Source organism: Zootoca vivipara, chromosome 6 (genome assembly GCF_965207765.1).
Source record: "Zootoca vivipara chromosome 6, rZooViv2.hap1.1, whole genome shotgun sequence".
Lineage (NCBI taxonomy): Eukaryota > Metazoa > Chordata > Lepidosauria > Squamata > Lacertidae > Zootoca > Zootoca vivipara.
In genome coordinates this window covers 96,349,060-96,370,444 of record NC_142589.1, presented here as the reverse complement: position 1 = coordinate 96,370,444, position 21,385 = coordinate 96,349,060, and the positions used below count along the sequence as shown (strand labels likewise).

The 21,385-nt window shown below is 46.2% G+C and overlaps 2 protein-coding genes across 4 annotated transcripts in view; both read left to right on the top strand.

Annotated features, from left to right (window-relative positions):
- The first annotated feature begins 10 nt into the window (after positions 1–10).
- HAUS8 (HAUS augmin like complex subunit 8) lies at positions 11–16,928 on the top strand. 2 transcript variants are annotated; one of them, XM_035120809.3, is made up of 10 exons: positions 11–240; positions 1,569–1,621; positions 2,753–2,774; positions 5,121–5,201; positions 8,316–8,386; positions 8,860–8,934; positions 13,006–13,164; positions 13,278–13,419; positions 14,274–14,415; positions 15,991–16,928. In XM_035120809.3, the coding sequence occupies exons 1-10, from the start codon at positions 141–143 to the stop codon at positions 16,109–16,111; spliced, it is 966 nt and encodes a 321-aa protein (XP_034976700.2). In that variant the 5' UTR covers positions 11–140; the 3' UTR covers positions 16,112–16,928. The 2 variants fall into 2 exon arrangements, with proteins under 2 accessions (XP_034976700.2, XP_088529250.1); XM_088673124.1 differs by lacking the exon at positions 11–240 and having other exon boundaries at positions 5,049–5,201.
- Positions 16,929–17,203: 275 nt separating this feature from the next.
- The window catches only part of MYO9B (myosin IXB), a 57,049-nt gene continuing 52,867 nt past the window's right edge, over positions 17,204–21,385 (top strand). For both annotated transcript variants that reach the window (XM_088673117.1, XM_035116967.3), the window contains exon 1: positions 17,204–17,337. The gene's annotated coding sequence lies outside the window, so the exon portion shown is untranslated. The remainder of the gene's footprint in view (positions 17,338–21,385) is intronic.

Below are 21,385 nucleotides of genomic sequence, written 5' to 3'. Positions count from 1 at the left end.
ATGAGAGCGCGAGGAGGAAAGCAGCGGGGTTCTGTGCACGCGCGCCCGGAAGCGGGGGGGGGGGGGCGTTCTGGACGCGCGGCTTCTTCTGTCTCTGTGTCTCTGCACATGCGCAGTGGGCCCCTTTTGTGTGAGGGGAAATGGCGGGAAAGGAGGCGGCGGCGGCTTCTTCGCCTTCTTCTTCTTTCCGGAGCGGCGTGGCGTCCGAGGAGAAGGCGGGAGCCCGGCCGAAGCAGAGAGGTGACGGCAGCGGGGGCGCTCTGCACATGCTCGGGGGAGGCGGGGCCGCTCTGCGCATGCTCGGGGAAGGCGGCCGCGCTCTGCACATGCTCGGGAGCCCCGCTGTTTCGTCTTTCATTTTTTCAAAAACATATTTTTACAAATACAATTTTGCAACCAATTATTTATATAATCCTTTCGCGACATTCTCTGGATCTCTCGACTTCCCTCTTACATGGATCCTAATGACTATTTCTCCAGGTTTACATAGCAATACAGTTTCCGTAATTTTCATTTTTCTTAATTGTCCATGAACTTCGTTACTTTACAAGTGATTTTTTTAAAGTCCGGCAGATGTTTTCATTTGTTTACAATGGTCTCCTAGGTAGGTTATAATCCCCCCATTCTTTTTTAGAGTCTTTTATCTTCTTTATTCCTTAGTCTCCCTGTTAGTTTAGCCTTTTCAGCATAATCCAGCCATTTGGCTTGCCATTCTTCCCTAGTCAGGATCGTTGCTCTTTGCTGTTTCGTCTTAATCATTTGCTTGCTTCATTTTGTAAGCCGCACTGAGATCCTATGAGCAAGGGCGGTATAACAACAACAACAACAACTATTAAATATAAATATAATAACATAAAATGAGACCCATATGATGGGGGATTATGTGTGATGCACATGTTGTGGGGGGGGGGGGGAGCTGCACATGCACAGGGGGGATGGAGGTCTTTGCACATGCTCAGGGGTAGGGGTGTCCACCTGAAGAAAACATGGAGGCGCTGTGCCCCCAGAAGAAAATAATGAGGGGAGGGGAGGGGCATGGGCATAATAATCATAATAATAGTAGTAATAATTTATTGTTTATTCCCCAGCCACTCTGGGTGGCTTTCAGCAGAACATTAAAAACAGAATAAAAACTAAAAGCTTCCCTAAACAGGGCTGCCTTCAGATATCTTCTAAAAGTCAGGTAGTTGTTTCTTTCCTTGACATCTGATGGGAGGGCGTTTCACTGGGCAGGCGCCACCACCAAGAAGGCCCTCTGCCTGGGCGTAGTCATGATTTATGTTGATTGGGGGGGCGGAACTACCGTAGTTCAGTATTTTTATTGATTTTTATTGATTTGGGGTGGACAGCTGCCCCCCCCCGGCTATGCCCATTGGGGAGGGCAAGGGGTGCTACAGGAGCAAGAGGAACTCTGCACATGCTTACTGCTGTTCCGGAGAGGGGAGGCACTTTGCTTCCCCCCCCCCCCCGCCACAGTCTTCGGAAAAGCTGCTCCTGACATGCTCAGAGGCACCTTGCCTCTTCCTGTTTCACACTTTTTCTCTCTTGCCTCCTTTCTGCCTCCTTAGGGGGAAGAATCGTGCCCTCGCGATACCTGGACTATCAAAAAGGATCTGGAAAGGTGAGATCTGGATGTGAAATTCCTCTTTTTGGCGTTTCCGCTTTAGGTTTGTGTATCACTTTCTCTTGAGAAGTCTTTGGTAAAATTGTTGTTGTTGTTTAGTCGTGTCCGACTCTTTGTGACCCCCATGGACCAGAGCACGCCAGGCACTCCTGTCTTGCACTGCCTCCCGCAGTTTGGTCAAACTCATGTTCGTAGCTTCGAGAACACTGTCCAACCACCTTGTCCTCTGACGTCCCCTTCTCCTAGTGCCCTCCATCTTTCCCAACATCAGGGTCTTCTCCAGGGAGTCTTCTCTTCTCATGAGGTGGCCAAAGTATCTGTCCTTCCAAAGGATCTGTCCTTACAGTGATCACTCAGGGCTGATTTCCTTCAGAATGGAGAGGTTTGATCTTCTTGCAGTCCATGGGACTCTCAAGAGTCTCCTCCAGCACCATAATTCAAAAGCATCGATTCTTCGGGGATGGAATGTTGTTGTTGTTTAGTCGTTTAGTCATGTCCGACTCTTCGTGACCCCATGGACCAGAGCACGCCAGGCACTCCTGTCTTGCACTGCCTCCCGCAGTTTGGTCAAACTCATGTTCTTAGCTTCGAGAACACTGTCCAACCATCTCGTCCTCTGTCTTCCCCTTCTCCTAGTGCCCTCAATCTTTCCCAACATCAGGGTCTTTTCCAATAGCTAATAAACTGGTTGTGGCTCCCCGTTTGTGGATTGCTCTTTTCCCAGGAGGTTTGCCTGGTGGCTTTATTATAGATTTTTAGGCGCCATGCGAAAGCGTTCCTCTTCAGCCAGGCCTTGGGCTGATTAATTCTCTACAGCCTTTTAAATATCTCTGTGAGAAGGTGGGCGTCAATGTTTTGCTGTTTTAATTGTTTACTTGTTTTTTATCCTGCGTTTTGTTCTGTGAACCGCCCTGAGATCTTATGATGAAGGGCAGCTTATAAATCTAATAAATAATAATAATCATTGAAATAAATCCCACTGAAACATGTTTGGGATGGATGTGGGGGAGGTGTAAGCCTCGTTATTTTTATTTGCCCAATTGCTGGTGTGTGTTGAAACACTCACACTCCCCATTCATGGCATAACAGCACATGCCTAACTTGCCTTGTCTTATTCTTAATTTCCAGGCCTCTGCCAAAGCCACAGGTGGTGAGTTGTTGTTGTTTTTTTTTGGGGGGGGGGGTCAAGCACCCTGAAGGGGCTCCCTGGGGTGGACCTGCTTTTCTCAGGGGCAAGTTCACACGGTGGGGTTCCTTCAGACATAGTTTGAAAATTATGGACCTACGGTTAAATCTGTCGAGAAGGCAGATAAAAACCTGGCAAACCAAAGGTTTACACCGCTTAATAGACTTCTATAAAAACAACAAACCTTTGCCAACACAAGAAATACAGGACAAAGTAGAAGACATCCCAATGCCCTGGTTAGCAAAAAATCAATTGCATGCCTTTCTAAATAACCCAACAGTAAAATTAGCAACAACTAGACCCCTGACGGCTTTCGAAAACCTCCTCCTAATGACAAAAGGACACGGCAAAGGAATGGTATCTGCAGTATACAAAATACTACTCCAAAATCCCACCAACCCCCTAGACACAATATAAAGGCAATGGGAGGATGACATAGGATATGAAATCAACCTTACCCAATGGACCAGAATGTGGTCTAAACCCCCCTTTAAATCTATATCAATGAAAAGAACTCACCCTAAAACTCACCTACAGGTGGTACCTAACACCAAGAAAGCTACCACTAATACTCCCAGGAACCTCACCAAAATGCTGGAGAGGGTGCACTTCCGCAGGTACATACCTTCCCATGTGGTGGGAATACCCCAAAATCCAATTATTCTGGGCAACAACCATATGAGAAATATGTAAAATAACCGGACAAGTAATAGAAATTACCCCAGAATTGGCTCAACTTAACATCTTTCAAGATAATAATGCCCATTTAGACCACAAAGACCTCATAACCCACCTACTTTCAGCAACCAGAAATGTCATAACCAGATACTCTGGTGGAGAGACCTGTCAGGAGTAAGCCTGGACCAATGGTACCAAGTAGTATGGGAAACAGCCTTATTAGAAAAACTAGCTAACAAGCTGAAACTGGCACGGGGACAAATAGAAGAGGATGCCTTCACCCCGGTATGGTTCCCCTTTATCACACACACAGCCCAACAACATAATGACAAAAATTTACCGCCAGCATACAAATCAGTATGGCTAACCTGACCCAAAACACCCACCCACTCCACTCACACACGAAAACAAAGACCATCATAGCCAATCACCAATGAGCAACCACACCCTTGGCCAACCCCAATCTCTCTCACCATCAAAAGAACACAAGCGAATAAAGGAGCACCAACACAAACAAAGCTGACATCAAGCCCTACATATATTAAGCAAAACAGAAACATCGTCGCCTACTCTTACCCCCATCCACCCTCCCATCCCCTATCTACCTCGTTTTCCCTCTTTCTTCTTAGTGTCTTAACAAATGAAACTGATTTGCAAAGATGATACATGTTAAAATATGAGAGACACTGAACACACCTTTGTAATTCAAGAAATCTTTAATAAAATATATATATATATATTTTAAAAATCTGTTGAGAAGGCGATCTGGGTTGGTAATTCCCTACTGGAATACAAGAGGCCCCCATCACTTTCGGTATGTAACTGGCTCTTAGAAGACAATGCCTGCATAAATCGGCGTTCTTCCGATCGCCTGCCCTGCTTTTTCTCCAAGGAACTCAAGGTAGTGTATGTGGCTCAGCCCCCTACTCAAATTAATCCCTGCAACAACCCTGTGAGGTAGCCTAGGCCCAGCGAGCTTCCTGGCCGAGTCGGGACTCAAACCCTGCTCTCTCCCAAGTCCTAGTCCGACCCTCACAGTGCAGTACACTTGTTGCTCAGACGGTTGTGCTGTTTCAATGGGGTTGTTGATTTATATAAAGCAGGCATGTCTAACAGGTGGATCAGGATCTCCTGGTCGATCATGGGGGTGTCCCAGGTCGATCACAATATTAACTGAAGTGATTACCTGGGTGTCCACCCTCCCCAGAAAAGCTTAATTTAACGGGCTTAATGATACTAGTAATATACATAATTCAGTTGTCAAGAAATCTAGAATAAATGTGCATTATATAAAATAAGAGAGAGAGAAAAGAAGAAAAGGAAAAGAAAAATGTACGATGACGGAAAAATTAACAAAACTAAAACTACCTATCAAACAAAAAACAGTATTTAGTTAATTCAAACCAATATCAGGGTGTTCTGCTCACAGTGTCCCTCATACTGGGTTGAATCCCTTTTTAATTTATTGGTTTGTTGACTTCCGTCTATTCTTTGTGGTTTCGATTCAGCCATTTCTCATTTTAATCTGTGTTTAATGATTTGTCTCCATCCTGCAATTAGTTCAATGCTGGTAAACTGCTTGGGAGCCGCTCCGGCAAACCGTGATAATGGGGTTTTCCTCCCCTCCTCTAGACCCTCATGAGGTTTTGCAGTCTACTCTGGTGGAGAGCCATGGAAGATCCCGCCCCGAACTGGAGGTCTCTGTCATCAAAAGTACGTGTTTCCTCAAGTTACAGCCTCAAACTGGGTGCAGAGGGGCTGGCCTCCTTTCTCCCACTCCCGGAGAGAACTTCTGCATGGTTTTTTGAGGGGGGGGGCATGTCCCACAGAAGACCCAGGTGTTGCCTTTTCCCCCATGTGGGGTATTTAAGGCAAATCCTTTCATCCGGGACGAGACCCCTTGAGCTCTCCCCCAGAGACGTCTTTAGCGTATGTGCCGCCGGGGTGCAAAGTTCCGCCCGGCGCCCCCAAATTTAGTTGAGCTGCCCCCGGAGGTGTCAAAGGGTGCCGCTGACCCCACTGCCACAGAGCAGCGCAATACAATATGTCCCATAATATTTTTATGTCAGAGTTAATTTCGCATGCACAGCACCGTTGTGAATGGCAAGCGCCGCCGCTGGCGCATCAAGTCTTTGGTAAATGAGTGCACAAAGTTGAAAGTCTTTGAGTGAAACAATAGGCATACATTTCGGTAATACCTAGGTGTGTATGTATTTTGTTTTTCTAGCTTGATCAAAATTATTTATTATTTCATAACAGGTAGATAGTTAAGAGCAGGGGCTCCCAAACTAAGGCCCGGGGGCTGGATGTGGTCCAATCGGCCCGCGGATGGTCCAAGAATCAGCATGTTTTTACATGAGTAGAATGTGTGCTTTTATATAAAATGTATCTCTGGGTTATTTGTGGGGCATAGGAATTCGTTCATATTTTTTTTCAAAATATAGTCTGGCCCCACACAGGGTCTGAGGGACAGTGGACCGGCCCCCTGCTGAAAAAGTTTGCTGACCCCTGGTTAAGAGCATGGGTAGGCAAACTAAGGCCCGGGGGCCAATCCAGCCCAATCGCCTTCTCAGTCCGGCCTGTGGACGGTCCGGAAATCAGCATGTTTTTACATGAGTAGAATGTATCCTTTTATTTAAAATGCATCTCTGGGTTATTTGTGGGGTATAGGAATTCATTCATCCCCCCCATATAATCTGGCCCCCCACAAGGTCTGAGGGACAGTGGACCGGCCCCCTGCTGAAAAAGTTTGCTGACTCCTGGTTAAGAGCTTAGGCCAGCTTCAGTGGCAGGCACTGGCACCCCCCCCCCGAATTTGGTGCCTGGGTGCCCCACACCCCTTGCACCCCCGGGTAAAGACGGCCCCAAAGGCATCTCCTGCAACCTGCATGTTATCTAGGGAGACAGGGAGATTCTGCCAACCGGCAACATCTGAGGGCCAGAGACATTCCTCCTCCCTAATCTAAGAAGCAGCGTTTGCCACTGTGCGCAAGGGATGGAGGGATGCCTCTGTTTAGTTTTCCATATATGTATGTACCCGTGTTTCTCATATTGTAAGTCATGTCTTATATTCATTTTTACTCAAGAAAATAAGCCTGTGGCTTATTTTCGGGGGTGTCTTATTTTTTTAAAAAAAATTACGGTACCTCCTCTTTCTGCTGTGGCTCGGCGCCCGGAACTGGCTGCTGTGCACTTTGTTGGCGCTTCAGCAGGGCACGCTGCTGGGTCCTGCCGGGTTGGGGCTCCAAGCTGTGCGTGCTGCAGCTCTTGCTGCGTCCCGCCGCCGGCTTGGAGCTTGGCAAAGCGCGCGCTGCTGCCTTTGCCGGCTCCCGCTCCGTTGGGGCTTGGCAAAGTGTGCGCTTTGCCGAGCCCCGACTGAGCGGGAACCAGCAAAGGCAGCAGCCCGCCGCCGGCTTGGAGCTCGAGCCGGCAAAGGGTGGGCTCCCTGCCGTGTAGTGCTGCTCCCATCCGGAGGAGGCTGCCATGGGTGCCGAGGGCCTGCCTCCTCTTCCTCCTCCTTCCCCGCGTCCTTGTCTCGGCTCTGGCTGAGCCGGAAGAGACGGCGGGAGAGCAGCACAGCGCGAGCACAGCGCACGCCAGGGAAGGAGGAGCCAGGCCGGGCGGAGCTGCCGCACTGCAGCACACGAGGAGCCGGAACACGCATCACTTCCTCCTCCTTCCCAGCTCCCACCGGCGGATCCTCTGCCCCGCCACAGCCGCCCGGCCTGCCTGCCTGCCTGCCCGCCCTCCGGCTTCCCCACGCCAGAGGCTCCTCCTCGCCCTCCGGCTCCGGCTGCGCTCCCTCTCGCACTCCCAGCTGCCTCCTTGTCTGGGTCCCTGCTTGCAGCTGCTGCCTCCGCTGCCCTCTTCCTCCTCCTGTCTCTCGCCTGGGCATGTCGTCCCGTTTTCCCTCGCGGAAGGTTCTTGCTGTCGGCCGCTGCCTGCTCCTTCCTCGCTTCCCGGAGCCGCCCTCTCAGACCTTTGCCGGGTCCCGCTGGGTTGGGACTTGGCATGGCGTGCCCTGCCATACCAGCATGTCTTATTTTTGGGGTACGCCTTATATTTCGCTAGGTCTTGAAAATCCTGCCATGCCTTATTTTGTAGGGATGCCTTAAAATATGAGAAACACGGTATGTATGTATGTGTATGTATATATATATATATATATATATTTCTTTTTACAGCATGGATGGTGAGCATCTGTGGCCCTCCTGGCACCGCTGTTGAACTCCCATCAGCCCCCAGGGGCAGCATGCCTAGTGGTCAGAGACGATGGGAGTGGCTGCCTCTCAGCAGCACTTAGAGGGCATCTGTCCTGCATGCTTGTTTCAGTAATAATTCAATAATTCAATGATAGTAACTTTATTATTTATACCCCGCCCATCTGGCTGGGTTGCCAGCACAATAAAAACCACTAAACATTAAAACACTTCCTTGAATGGGGCTACCTTTGGGTGTCTTTTCAAAGTCAGGTAGTTGTTGATTTCCTTGACATCTGCTGGGAGGGCGTTCCACAGGGCGGGCGCCACCACCAAGAAGGCCCTCTGCCTGGTTCCCTGTAACCTCACTTCTTGCAGTGAGGGAACCGCCAGAAGGCCCGCGGAGCTGGACCTCCATGTCTGGGCTGAACGATGGGGGTAGAGATGCTCCTTCAGGTATTCAGAGCACAGGAAAACGCTAAACAGAAAAAGCAGGGGGGGGTCATTGCCGCAGCCATTTGTGGGTTCCTTCCTTCCAGTTGCAGCCCAGTCTCCTATCGGGTTTTGACTGTTAACCGGAATGTGACTGTACGTGTGTGTTTGTCTTTTCTCTGGTTGCCACTTCTAGGCAAAAGCTGCCCCAGAGCGTCGAGTTCAAAACACCACCTAAAAGCCACCTCCCGAGAAAAGCCGAGCCCGGTGAGTCATGGGGGTAGATTGAATGCGGATTTTATTTTCTAGTGAGGGGCTACGTGCCTCTGGTGTGCAGTTCTTGTTGAGCTGTTGACAAACAGATACTCTTAAGTCTGCTGTTAGGGAGGTGTTTTGGTTGCAACAAACTTCCTCAGACGGATGAGCCGGTCTTGGCCACGAGGGCCCACTTGTCTTGTTTTGAATGCATTTGGGGTTTTTTTGTGCTTTTAGTTGTCTTTAATTATCTTATGTGTAAATTGCTTTAAGATGCCTGTTTAGAAGGCAATTCATAGCTTAATTATCATCATCACCAGCATCTGAGACCTAAGGTTTCTCTAATGTAAAAAATTGCAGTGCTATATTTTCTTAAGCATGTAAAGATAATTGCAGCAGATTCACCCTGGCCATTCCTCCCTGCTTTTTCTCAATAGTTTCCCACACGTTGGATTGGTTAATGAATCTGCTTTGTTTTCTTCCAGGTCTCTCCTGATTCTGACGACCTGATTAGGATGCTGGAATCAGAGACACTTCTGTTGACCTATGCCTCCCTGAAGGTAAAAGACCAACAGTCTTATCCCTGCTTTGAGAGCTGGTCGCAGCCTAGTGGTTCAAATCTCTCCCTTCAGCCACATGAACTCGCTGGGTGTGACCTCGGGAGCCAGCCACAGTCTCTCTCAGCCTCACCGGTTGTAAGGATGAAATGGGAAGAAGTCGGGGTGCCCCCCTACACTCTGTGGGATAGCTTCGCTGCACAATGGTTTCTGTTAGCACACCGGGTTAGTTGGTTGTGGCCCTCTGGATGTTCTTTAAGGGGCTGCTGCCCCACAACAAACAAATCCAGGAGTGTTTAGTGGGTGCTGGGCCAGTGATTTCCCAAACTTTTGGGAGCCATCGCCCCCTCTGTGCCATAAGCTCATCCCCAGTGCCCCCTACCCTATAGAAAGCATTGTTCAGAATAGCACTTTGCATGATAACGAAGATAATAGCACACTAAAATTCAGCAAGCTAAGAATTGCACTCATATTCAAAATCTAATTAGCACTGTTTCGTTTCGTTAATAAAGCAAAATGGGTGGAACTTGATCCAGCGATATCAGCATTTCAAAGTATGATAGACATTTGCACTCCCCCCCCCCCAGCTTCTTAGAATACAGTCGTACCTCGGAAGTCGAACGGAATCCGTTCCGGAAGTACGTTCAACTTCCAGAATGTTCGGAAACCAAAGCGCGGCTTCCAATTGGCTGCAGGGAGCTCCTGCAGCCAATTGAAAGCTGCGTTGGACGTTCAGGTTCCAAAATATGTTCGCAAACCGGAACAGTCACTTGTGGGTTTCAGTCATTCAGGAGCCAAAACATTCAACTCGCAAGGAGCTTGGGATCCAAGGTACGACTGTACTTCTGCCATACGGCAGCCCCGTAAATTAAGTAGGTAAATAAATATGGGGAAAGCAAAATGTCACTTACAGAAGGATCTGAAATATTTTCCTTGAAGATTGAATTTGTTTTATTCTGGATTGTTTCATATGCTGCTTTAATGTGTTGTAAATTCGCTTTGAGATTTCCCCCTTTTAAAATATAAAGCGGTATATAAATGAGAAGGAGGAGTAGGAGAACCCTTTAGAAGCCCCTGCATAAGCTTAAATTGGGGAAATCGCCAGGTACGGACGGTCTGTCAGGGAAACATTATAAAGTATTACAATTTGAACTAAGAGATGTGTACAAATTAATGGTAGATAGGATTTTGGAAAGAGGAATGCTCCCAAAGACGTGGCAAGATACATTTATCACCTTGATACCCAAAGATAAAGAGAAAAGAGAGGAAATAGGGAACTACAGGCCAATTTCATTGCTAAATATTGATTACAAGTTATTTGCCGGAATTCTAGCCAATAGGATCAAAAGTGTTCTGAATAGAGTAATAGGTAAGGAACAACAAGGATTTTTACCACAAAGAAAGATGTCCAGCAATATTAGAGTGTTGCTGGACATATTTGAATATATAGATTGGAATCCCAGCAAGAAAGCAGCTTTTATATTTTTGGACGCCGAGAAGGCTTTTGATAATTTGGCATGGAGTTTCATGAAGGAGGCGCTAAGGAAATTGGGAATTGTGGGCAGATTTATGGAGGGAATAATCGCTATTTATAGCAAACAAACGGCAAGGTTGATTATCAATGGGAACATAACTAGGGAGTTCGAAATATCTAAGGGGACGAGGCAAGGATGCCCATTATCCCCGCTGTTATTTATATGGGCACTGGAATTCCTGATGAAAGACATCCAAACGGACAAAGAACTCAAAGGTATAGTGGTGGGGAAAAGCGAGCTTAAATTGCGAGCGTTCGCCGATGACCTAATAATAATGTTGGAAGACCCAGTGGAGACCCTACCTAAATTGAAACAAAAATTATTGGATTATGGGAAGGTAGCGGGGCTAAAAGTGAATAATCAGAAAACTAAATTGATGACCAAAAATATAAGGAAGGCAGAGGAAGAGGAAATTCAAACAATTAGTGAATGGGAGATAGTGAAAAAAATCAAATATTTGGGAATTATTATATCAAATAAAAATGTAGAATTATATGATAATAATTATGCTAAAGTTTGGAGGAAAGTAAAAGAGGATTTGGAAAATTGGAAGGGGCTAAATTTAACATTTGCAGGCAGGATTGCTGCAATTAAAATGATGATATTACCGAAATTAATATTTTTATTCCAAATGCTACCGATAAAACTCAAAAAAGAAACATTCGAAACTTGGAAGAAAGATCTAAGCAATTTTATTTGGCAAGGAAAGAACCCGAGGGTACAATTTAGGATATTAACAGATGCAAAAGAAAGGGGAGGTTGGGGGGTTCCGAATCTGAAACTGTATTATGCGGCATCTTGCTTGTGTTGGATGAGGGAATGGTTCTTGTTAGATGATTTGGAATTACTCAAACTGGAAGGATTCAGGAACATAGGAGGTTGGCACGCCCACCTATTAAAAGAAAAGAAGGGAGAATACTCATCATTCACCAATCATGTGTTCAAAAAACCACTACTTGACATATGGGAAGAATTTAGAAACCTGCTGGAACCCAAAGTCCCATGGTGGCTTTCACCTCTAGAAATGACGGCGATGAGCAAGGAACCGAAAGGGGGTAATTGGCCAACTTACAAAGATTTGATTAGGAAAACTAATAATCAGTATGAGCTCAAACCATATAACCAGATTAAGCAATACTGTCAAAGTTGGTTACATTACCTCCAACTGCAGTCGATATTTAAGGAACACAAGGCGATAGGATTTGATGATAAGAGATCGAAGTTGCAGGAATACCTATTGGAAAACCAGGGAAAACCATTAGCAAAATTGTACAAATTTTTACTCGAATGGGAAATGAAAGATGAGCTAGTCAAACACGCAATGATAAAATGGGCCCAAGACATTGGGAGGTCAATTTATGTTGAGCAATGGGAAAAGCTATGGAGGGAGGACATAAATTTCTCAGCGTGTATGGCGATAAGAGAAAATATATGGAAGATGGCACATAGATGGCATCTGACCCCAGCTAAATTGGCTAAAATTTACAGAAACGACCAAAACAAATGCTGGAAATGTAAGGAGATTTTGGGGGATTTTTATCATTGCTGGTGGAGGTGTGATAGGATTAGCAAGTACTGGTCAGAAATATATGAAGAGCTGAAAAAAATGCTTAGATTTACATTCGAAAAAAAGCCAGAGATCCTGCTATTAAGCATGATCCCTGAGGATATACCATCGGATAGGAAGAACATACTCCTCTACGCCTGCGCGGCAGCTAGAGTGCTGATCGCCCAGAATTGGAAAGGAGACAGGATTCCAACTATACAGGAGTGGTATATAAAATTAGCCGAATATATGACCCTAGCGAAATTAACCGCCCTGATTAGAAAGATACCCAAACAAAAGGTGAAGAAAGAGTGGAAATATGTGGAAGAGTACTTCTATAAACAAAAGATAAGCACAAAGATGGTGATATGTCTAGATTAAGAAGCACGAGATGATAAGAAATAATGAAATGGGAAGGTGAGGAAAATGGTTTATGTTAAAAGATAGGGAGAAGCCTAGTAGAACTTAATTATGAAATGTAACCGATTATAAGTGTTGGGAAGTCGAAATTTTATTCTGTCTATCACAACTGTCCCTTTTAACCCTCTTTATTGCCTACTTACTTCCTTTCCCTTTCCCCTCCCCTCCCACCCCATCCCACCCCCTTCCCCTTATTTCCCACCCCGTAATGACTTACCTTAGAGACCTTCTTTGTTCGTCTTTTTCTTCCTTTTTTTTTCCTTCCCTTCTCTTTTCCTTTTCCGTTTCCTTTTTTGACTCTTATTATATCCAAGGTCTGGAATATCTAGATTTCGAAATTTATCGAATAATGCCATAATTTTTTCTTAGAATTGTTGTAAAGCGTATATCTGTTGTTTGTTATATGTATTTTTCTTTGTGTATTTTTCTTTTGAAATTTTAATATACAATAAAAGCTTTTTTAACCCTGAAAAAAAAATAAAAAAAAATAGAAGCCCCTGCAATAAATACTTCTTCTTTCACCTGCCTTTTGTGGACGCGTGTTGAAACCCGACGACGTTGCGTCACAATCAGATGGAGAAGAATACCGCCTTCCTGGAACGGCACGCCGAGAGGAGCCTGTTAACCCTCAGCAGGGAGACTGCGAGGCTGCAGGCGGACGCCCAGAAGAAACGGCGCAGGCTGCAGCGCCTAAGGAAGGACCGCCAGCTCTCCGAGTCGCTGGACAGACAGGTATGGGCTTCCTGCTTCCCTGGGGGCAGGTCTGGGGACATTTCTGTACGGGGCTGGCTTGGTTTAGTCCTGCGAGTAACGTCTCTCTTTCCTCCCACCACCGGGGCTTCCAGCTCGAAGCGCTTGTTCCCGTTTTTGAGCAGAGCCCGGCCTTCGAAGAGGAATACAGGCACTTTGCCACAGCCCTGGACACAGTGAGGCACGAGCTGCCAGTGAATGAGATCTACCTGGGCAGGGACAAGAGCCAGTATCTAGGTATGGGAGTGGAGACACCTTTTCTGTGGGGAGCAGCTGAGAGGCAGAGACTCCTGGATTCAGCCCCATGTGGCGTCAGGAAGCATCTGCTTGCAGGAATGTTGAGGGTGGCAGGAGAGGTTATATGGTTTATTAATATCCTTCCTAACTTGCGCTAGCAAGTTCCTTCACCTAGCAGAGAGCATTCGCCTTCTTACGGCGCAGAAAGCTGGTTGCAAACTCGTGTGAGTCTCTTAAGGCAATAAGCAATTCAATCTGTCTTGTCCAGATTGCAATGTGTTCTAATAATTTCCTGGTAAGACCCCTTGAATCCCTCCTAAAAGAATAAAGACACCATAGTCTTATTCATAAGTAACAAAAAATAGTTTTACTCACAATTAGGCAGAGCACAGTGTGATCCCTGAAGGCAGGCTTTAGGGTTAAAGTTACAAACATGTACAAATAGGTTAATAACCTGGGGGACTGCTGTGGCAGCCAGCAGTCCAGGCCAGGTGATGCAGGAAGCAGGCAGGTTGAGCAAGAAGATTGGAAAAAGAAAAAGGTAGCAAATTAGCAAATTTTTCCTCCAAAAGCATTTTATTTTCAAAATTCAATTTATTTATTTATTTTTTAAAGCTGATTTAAATAAAAAAAAACATTGATTTTTATCCACCCTGACAGCAAGGGAGATTTGCTGTTTCAGCTTGGTCCAAGAAACAGCCCTCCTGAGCTTTCTCCTGCGGCAAGACCTCCGAGGGCAGGAGTTGCCTCTTCAAGAAGTTGCTTTTCAATGGGGAGGGTTCCTGGTTTGATGGTAGGGCTTGCCATCTAAGAGGATCTCTGCCTCTCTCTGAATCTCTTTCCTCGACTTGCAGACGACTTGCAGAGGGCCTTGGCCGCCACCCAGGAAGCTTTGCGCAGAGCCCTGCCAGAGCACGCCAAGGAAAATGCCAAGGGCCTGAGCATCACGAAGGAGCTGGAGGAGGTGTCCTTGGAGGTAGCTGCCGAGCTGCCAAGGTATTTCTAGTAAAAGCACATTTTAAAAGAACGTAAGAGATTTGTTCCTGTTTGATTGGGTGGAGGAGGAGGAGGAAGAGGCAAGTTATTAAGGGGCTGAGGGAGAGCTTGGTGAATCGTATTGGGAATACAGACTTTCTCCATGTTGGGAATACAGACTTTCTCCATGTTGGGAATACAGACTTTCAAAGAATGAGACAGAAATATGACGTCCAATTTTCCTTCCTGCTGAAGTAGAGCATCTGCTTTGCTTGGAGATTCACTTTACCAAACAGTGAGATTGTGGGCCTTTTTGGAACTGGCTTAGAAGAACACTAAGAATAAGACAGAAATTGCATAAAACAATCAAATGTGTAGAGAGGAGGTATTGTCATTTGCTCATAAGTACTAGAACTGGTTGCCCAGTGCTTCAGAAAGGAAGTTGTTCTTCACTCAGCAGCCCGTTCACCTATGGGACTCACTGCCACAAGGTGGCCCACAGGCTCAAACGGCTTCAAAGGGAGGATTTAGGCTCACCCATGTGATGCTATTCAGGAGAGGCTGGCTGCAAACTCATTTATTTATTGGAAATGAAGGGATTAGTCAGAACATACCCACTGGATTTAAGGGACATGCCTGCTTTCCTTGGGTGTATTCGGGGTATGGTTGGAGATCCCTGAGTGGTCATTAGCCACAATGGTCCAATGGAACCCACATTAATAATAATAATAATAATAATAATAATAATAATAATAATAATAATAATAAATTTATTTATAACCCACCCATCTGGCAGGGTTTCCCCAGCCACTCTGGGCAGCTCCCAATAGAATATTAAAAACACGATAAAATTCAAAAGACAACAAAACATCAGTCATTAAAAACTTCCCTGAACAGGGCTGCCTTCAGGTGTCTTCTAAAAGTCAGGGCGGGAGGGTGGGATAGGGGGTGGGATGGGGGGAAGGGAAACGGGGGAGAGAGAGGAAATAATTTTTGTTTTTGTTTCTTAGGTTGATGTATTTTACTTTTTGTATAGATGAACATAGATGTACTTTTTTGTTTTTGCTTTTTGTAACGCTTTAAAACATGAATAAAGAATTTTTTTAAAAAAGAATATAAAAAACACGATAAAATTCAAAACACGACAAAACATCAGTCATTAAAAACTTCCCTGAACAGGGCTGCCTTCAGGTATCTTCTAAAAGTCAGGTAGTTGTTGATTTCCTTGACATCTGATGGGAGGGCGTTCCACAGGGCGGGCGCCACCCCCGAGAAGGCCCTCTGCCTGGTTCCCTGTAACTCTGCTTCTCTCAGGGAGGGAACCGCCAGAAGACCTTTGGGGCTGGACCTCCGTGATCAGAAGATGGGGAGAAGTAATAGGAGGAAGGCCCTTGCCATAGTTTCCTTTGAGGAGGCGCCTGGTTGGAAAGACGATGTTGAATGTTGGTCGGTCTGAGGCTCGGGACCTGTCTCTCCCATGTTCTTAGCAATGGGTCCTACTAGATCTTTCACAAAGAGATGAGCCTGTTTGCTTCCCTGTTCCCATTTCACGTTCTCCTCTTCCTCTTCCTCCTCCTCTTCCTCCTCCTCTTCCAGGACCTTTGTGCACGGACTGGACTTGTCGGCCGACGTTGGCAAAGAGGCCTCCCTGCGCTGCCAGAAGGTCTTTGAAGACACCCAAGGGGTCGAGAGGATGAAGCAGCTCTACTTTGGTTAGGCCCAAACCCCCAGGCTTGCCCCCCTCCAGGCCTCTCATCCCGAATCCAACAGCAAGGGGTCGGCAGCTGAAGCCCCCCTCTCTGCTAAGCTGCTTGCATTTTTGTATTAAATTGAATTTTTGTATTAAAGCACTTCTTCAGTCTTTCACTGCAAAGTCTGGCTGCAACAGTGTCTTCTTTTGGCCTGTTTTCTTTCTTTCTTTTTCTTTCTTTCTTTCTTTCTTTCTTTCTTTCTTTCTTTCTTTCTTTCCCATCTGGATGGGTTTCCGCAGCCACTCTGGGCGGCTTCCAACAGAATATTAAAAACACAATAAAACACCAAACATTTTAAAAAAACTTCCTTAAACAGGGTTGCCTTCAGATACCTTCTAAAAGTCAGGTAGTTGTTAATTTCTTTGACATCTGATGGGATTTGAAGATTGAAAAAATACTGGTTCATATAATATTAAATAGTTGACTCTGAAGGCGTGAATAGTATATTTAGCTACAGTACAGAGAGCCAGAAATCCTTTTATTCCAACTTTCCCGTTTTCCTCTGCTTTCTCTTTCTTTAGGTTTTCATTTTTCTTGTCGTTTCTCTGCTTTTCTTCTTCTTTAGACTTTATTATTATTATTTATTGAATTTACACACCTAAAGTAGCAGTTTGTAACTCGAGAGGCAGTTTTACACCTGCATATTATTTTAAAAATTTTTTTTTTAAAAAAATTGATTTAAAAATTGATTTGTTGATTTAATATGCTGTAAACTGCTTTGAGATCTTTCTTAAAAATATAAAGCGGTATAAAAATTTAAAATAAAATAAAAATACCTAGTGATGGGTATGCGTTTTTGTACGTTTCTGAAAAGTATGACATTTTACAAAATGAAATATCCATATCTCTTTTGTGTATCTCTGACTAATCAATAAATCACCAAAAACCCCTATTGAGTCCCAACTCAACCATTCCCAGGAAAGGAAGGCCGGCCCAGGAAGAGCACCGGGCGACGCTCGGGCTTCGCCTGCGCGGTCTGCGCCTGCGCGGCCGTCCCTCGCCTTTCCTTTCCTGCTCCCACCTCCCGCGCGTGCGCCGTGGAGTCGTACAACCCGGAAGTGGCCGCCTCCGCTGTGGGCGGGAAGGGAGCGAGGGCGGGACGAGGCGGCTCCCGGCCGTCGCCTCCTCAGCCGCGGGGAGCTCGCCCGGAGGAACCGCCTGCCTCGTTCGCTGGCCCGGCCCTCGCTCGCAGGTAGGACTCGGAGGGGGGAAAGGGACAGCACTGAGGTAAAAAAATTAGTGGGGGGGTTCCTGTGGTAAATTTGGGGGGAACTGAGGTAATTTTTGGAGGGGTTTCTGAGGTAATTTCTGTGGGGTAGGGTTCTGAGGTAAATTTGGGGGGAACTGAGGTAATTTGGTGGGGTTTCTGAGGTAATTTCTATGATGTGGGGTTTCCTGAGGTAAATTTGGGGGTTCTGAGGTATTTCTTTGGGGGGAAGAGAAGTTGCGAGGGAGGAGGAGCTGTGAGGGGGGTGGCACAATTCTCCCCACTCCCCAGCTTCGTGTCCCACCTCTGAGAGGGTGTCTCCCTTGGGTGGGGGTGGGGGTGGGGAACTGAGGCTGAAGGAGTTTTCTCCCCGGAGGGGCATTTAGAAGAGAATAATAATAAAAAACCAAGAGTCGGGTCCCTTCGCTCTCTGCCACACACGCCCCCCTCCCCCCTAAAATACTTGTGGGAGCCTCAAAAAAAAGTGGAAGGGAAGTCCCATTCGTGGGGTGGGGGGTGCCGTGTCATGTGGTCGAGAGTCTGATGTATATGTTATAGGGTACTTAACATATTATAATATGATATAATATAAGATATGATATGTTTGTGTGTGTCTAACATATATAAGTGTGTATATATTATGTTAGAGGGTACTAATATAATGTAATATAATATATGGTTTGATATATGTTTGTGTGTATATAACATATATAAGTGTGTATATATATAATATATTACATTGTATTATGCTATACTACAGCATATTATACTATATTATTATATACAGGGCTTTTTTTCTAAAAATGTTTAGGGGTCCTTTCATTTTGGCTCAAGAAAATCACCATTTTATAGTTCAAATCAGGAAAAATAAATACAGTACATGAGTAAACCGACAAAAGTGCAAGGATTCACATTATGTTTAGGGGTACACGTCCCCCCAGAAAAAAGCACCGTGTGTGTGTATATAATATTTTTATTGCTCTCTCTCGGTCAATGACCAGTAGAGAAGATATGGAAGAAAATAGAGATCCTAAAACACAGTGTGATACATTAAGTATATTATGAAATGTAGATTTAAAAACAGCGGAAAATATTTCTACAGCAATGAGAATATAAAATCATCACGTTAAAGGGGTAAGAAAACAAGGTGATTTTCGAGCCCCACATTGGGCAAAAAATTCCTGCCTTGCTGGGGGTTGGGCTAGATGACCCTCAGGAGTCCCTTCCATCTCTATGATCCTTTTGTTATTTTAGAGTCCTCCATCGTGACTTATTCTGAGAGTGAATCCCATAATTTCAGTACGTACTGTGTGTGATGCAGTGATTTCTTTGGTCAGTATTGGATCCCAAGGTAAGGGATTTACCTGAAAGCCGAGAGATTTGGGGGCCAAGGCGAGAGCTTTGGGGGCACAGTATGGGGGGGGGTTGCAGGTAGTTGGACGCTGTACCTCTCCTATTATTATTATTATTATTATTAATTTCAAGAGTACCTGTCTTGAGGTTGCTTATCCAGAGAGGGACCCTGTGAGCTGCCTTTATATCTCTTTTTTTTGTCATCAATGTGGATCAGGGCTGAGTGTGAGTGACAGCATCTTTACCTTTTGCTCCACTGAATTGGTTCATTGTGAGGGAGGGAAGGACTGGCATGGAGGCAGGCATCATTTGAGAGCCCTTCTGCAGCCTCTGTTTCAGGTGCTGGGCCTGGGGTGTACAACCTGTCGCTTTCTGCCAGGACCTTGGGGCTCAGAGGCCTGCCCCGCCCCGCCCCTCCCTCGGGGTGACTCTCTGCTCCCTTCCCTGCAATTCAGGCTGGGAGTTGGTGGCTGGGCTCTCCTGCCAGCAGCCTTGGGCAACGGATCCCGGTTTCTGGAGAGCAGTCCCCATTGGCCAGGGGCTGTGCCATCTCGCATCACTTTGCCTCGCGGATGCATTACTAACAGGGCTGCCCCATTGGGAGCGCCTCGAGGTGTCTGGATTTATTACAGTGGTAGGAAAGGGATGGTGGTGCTGTCTGATTTTTATCCCCCTGCCCGCCCCCCACCAGACCTAGGAAGAACTTAAAACAGCCAGTTGGCACCACTGCTCTCCTAGCCGCCGCTCCCCCTTTCTCTGTGTGTGTCTGTTTAAAAGTTCCTTGCCAGAGCTCAAAGAGAGCAGAGATTTTGGGGGCTGGTCGGGTTGTGTGTGCGTCCGAAGATGATATCATGAGGCAACCTTCCATCAAGCAGAGCAGAGCGCTCACACCCTTATGTGGTTTGGGCACCCTCTGCCTCTTGCATCAACTTTGTAGCAAAACTAACAGATTTCTCTCCCCCCCCCTTGCACATACCCCCCCCCATCTGTAGGGGATAAGTTAGGGCAAGAAATACCAGAAATATCAAGCCAGGCCTTTTGGATTGCTCTCTTTTTGAAGAGGTTTCACTTTTTAAAGGGCGGGGCAGGCGGGGGACACAACACTAGTTTGGATCAATGGGTGCACTCTTAGAATATAGTGAATTGTAGTTTGGTGAGAGGCAAACTAGTTTCCAGGATTCTAATTTGGGGCAGGATGTGCTTTAAATTTATGGTGCAGATGTTTCATCTGTGTGCTTCTGAGGCAAGGCAGGTGTCAACACACAAGGAGGGCTTCCTCCCCCTCTGCCGTGTCAGCCCATATGTGGAACTCTCTGCCCCATGAGGTTAGGCTTGCTTTCTTTGCATTCCACCGTCAATGGATAACGTTCCTTACCGCTGGTTCTGATCTTGTATTCTGCTTTACTGCTGTTTTAAGTTTTCATTACTTGCGTTTTTACTGGCCGGAGCGTCATTTATGGATGTTCTGTGCAGAGAGGAAAAGCAGGGTTTTGTTTCATTTTGCATTGAGGAATGCCCAATAAATTTGGTTAGGAGGCCTCTAATGCTTGATTGTATTTTTTAAAATGGGATTTTGGCAAGGTTTCCGTCCTTGCCCCCTCGCCAGTCGTGCAGCTGCCACCTCTAACCCTCCCTTCTCCCTCAAGGTGTTCATGAGAACAAGAGGGAGATAGCTCTTGTCTGTACTGGCTTGAGGAAGTGATGGGATGCGAATTAAATACACCAATGCTCTCAATTTGTTAAGCAGACACCTTGGGTGGCTGTGTGTGGCTGTCGGCTACGAAAAAAAGTCTTTAAAAGTTTCTGCATGGTTTCTCTTGCTTTCACCCTCTTGCTGCAAGACCTTTCCTAACCTCCGACTTCAGAGGTGCTGGTTCTTGTGTGGGGTGGCGGAAGGCAGGGGGAGTCCCCACTTTCTTTCTTCCAAACTTGGAGGAGGCCCCTTGATGCGGGAGCCTCTCCCCTCTACAACCCCCCCCCTCTGCTTCCCCTCTGCATTTTTCAGCTGCAGATGTTCTTGATAACTTCCTCTCTCTTCCAAAGTGAGCCATGACTTGTGCTCTCTGAGTCTGGAGGATGACTAGCTGACTAAACAAAGAGATTTCTTCTCTCCTGCCTGCCCCCCCCCCTCCTTCAGAGGTTGACTCAGTCCGTTTTCTGTGTCACTCAAACCAAACTGAGCGCCAGGCCTCTGGGCTCCTCTCTCAGACCTGCCACACAGCCTTAAACATTTGTCTCCCTGAATAATCGAAAGAGGGTTACATGCTGTCTGCTGAAGTGTGTATGAAAAAGAAGACACATATATCTGGTGGCTGAAACTTCAAGCAGACAGCACTTTTTTGTGGGAAAGCGTGATTCATGGACGACGTTAGCTTGAATAATCCAGAGTATGAATAAACCACTTGAGCCGTATGCTTCTAGCCCTCAGTTACCCACCCTTTTATTACACTTCATGGGTTGAGGAGACTCCAACCCAGACAGATCTTAAATTTCTTTGTAGGGACCTTTTTTTGAGAGTGCAGCGTTAGACATCTGATTTCCGACACTGCCCCAGGACTCAAGGTCTCAGCTTGCCAGGGAAATTCTGTGGCTTCACTCCCTCTGTGGAAGTATTGAGCGGGGCAGCAATCTTGGCTGCAGGCCCTGGGTTCAAATCACGTACGGGGCGGCAAGAGCAGCC

Bases quoted from the DNA above. Each gene is read 5' to 3' on its own strand.
- HAUS8 (XM_035120809.3), top strand. From the start codon at position 141: ATGGCGGGAAAGGAGGCGGCGGCGGCTTCTTCGCCTTCTTCTTCTTTC. The intron at 241-1,568 runs GTGACGGCAGCG...CTGCCTCCTTAG, and splicing joins AGCCCGGCCGAAGCAGAGAG to GGGGAAGAATCGTGCCCTCG. The intron at 2,775-5,120 runs GTGAGTTGTTGT...CCCCTCCTCTAG, and splicing joins CTCTGCCAAAGCCACAGGTG to ACCCTCATGAGGTTTTGCAG.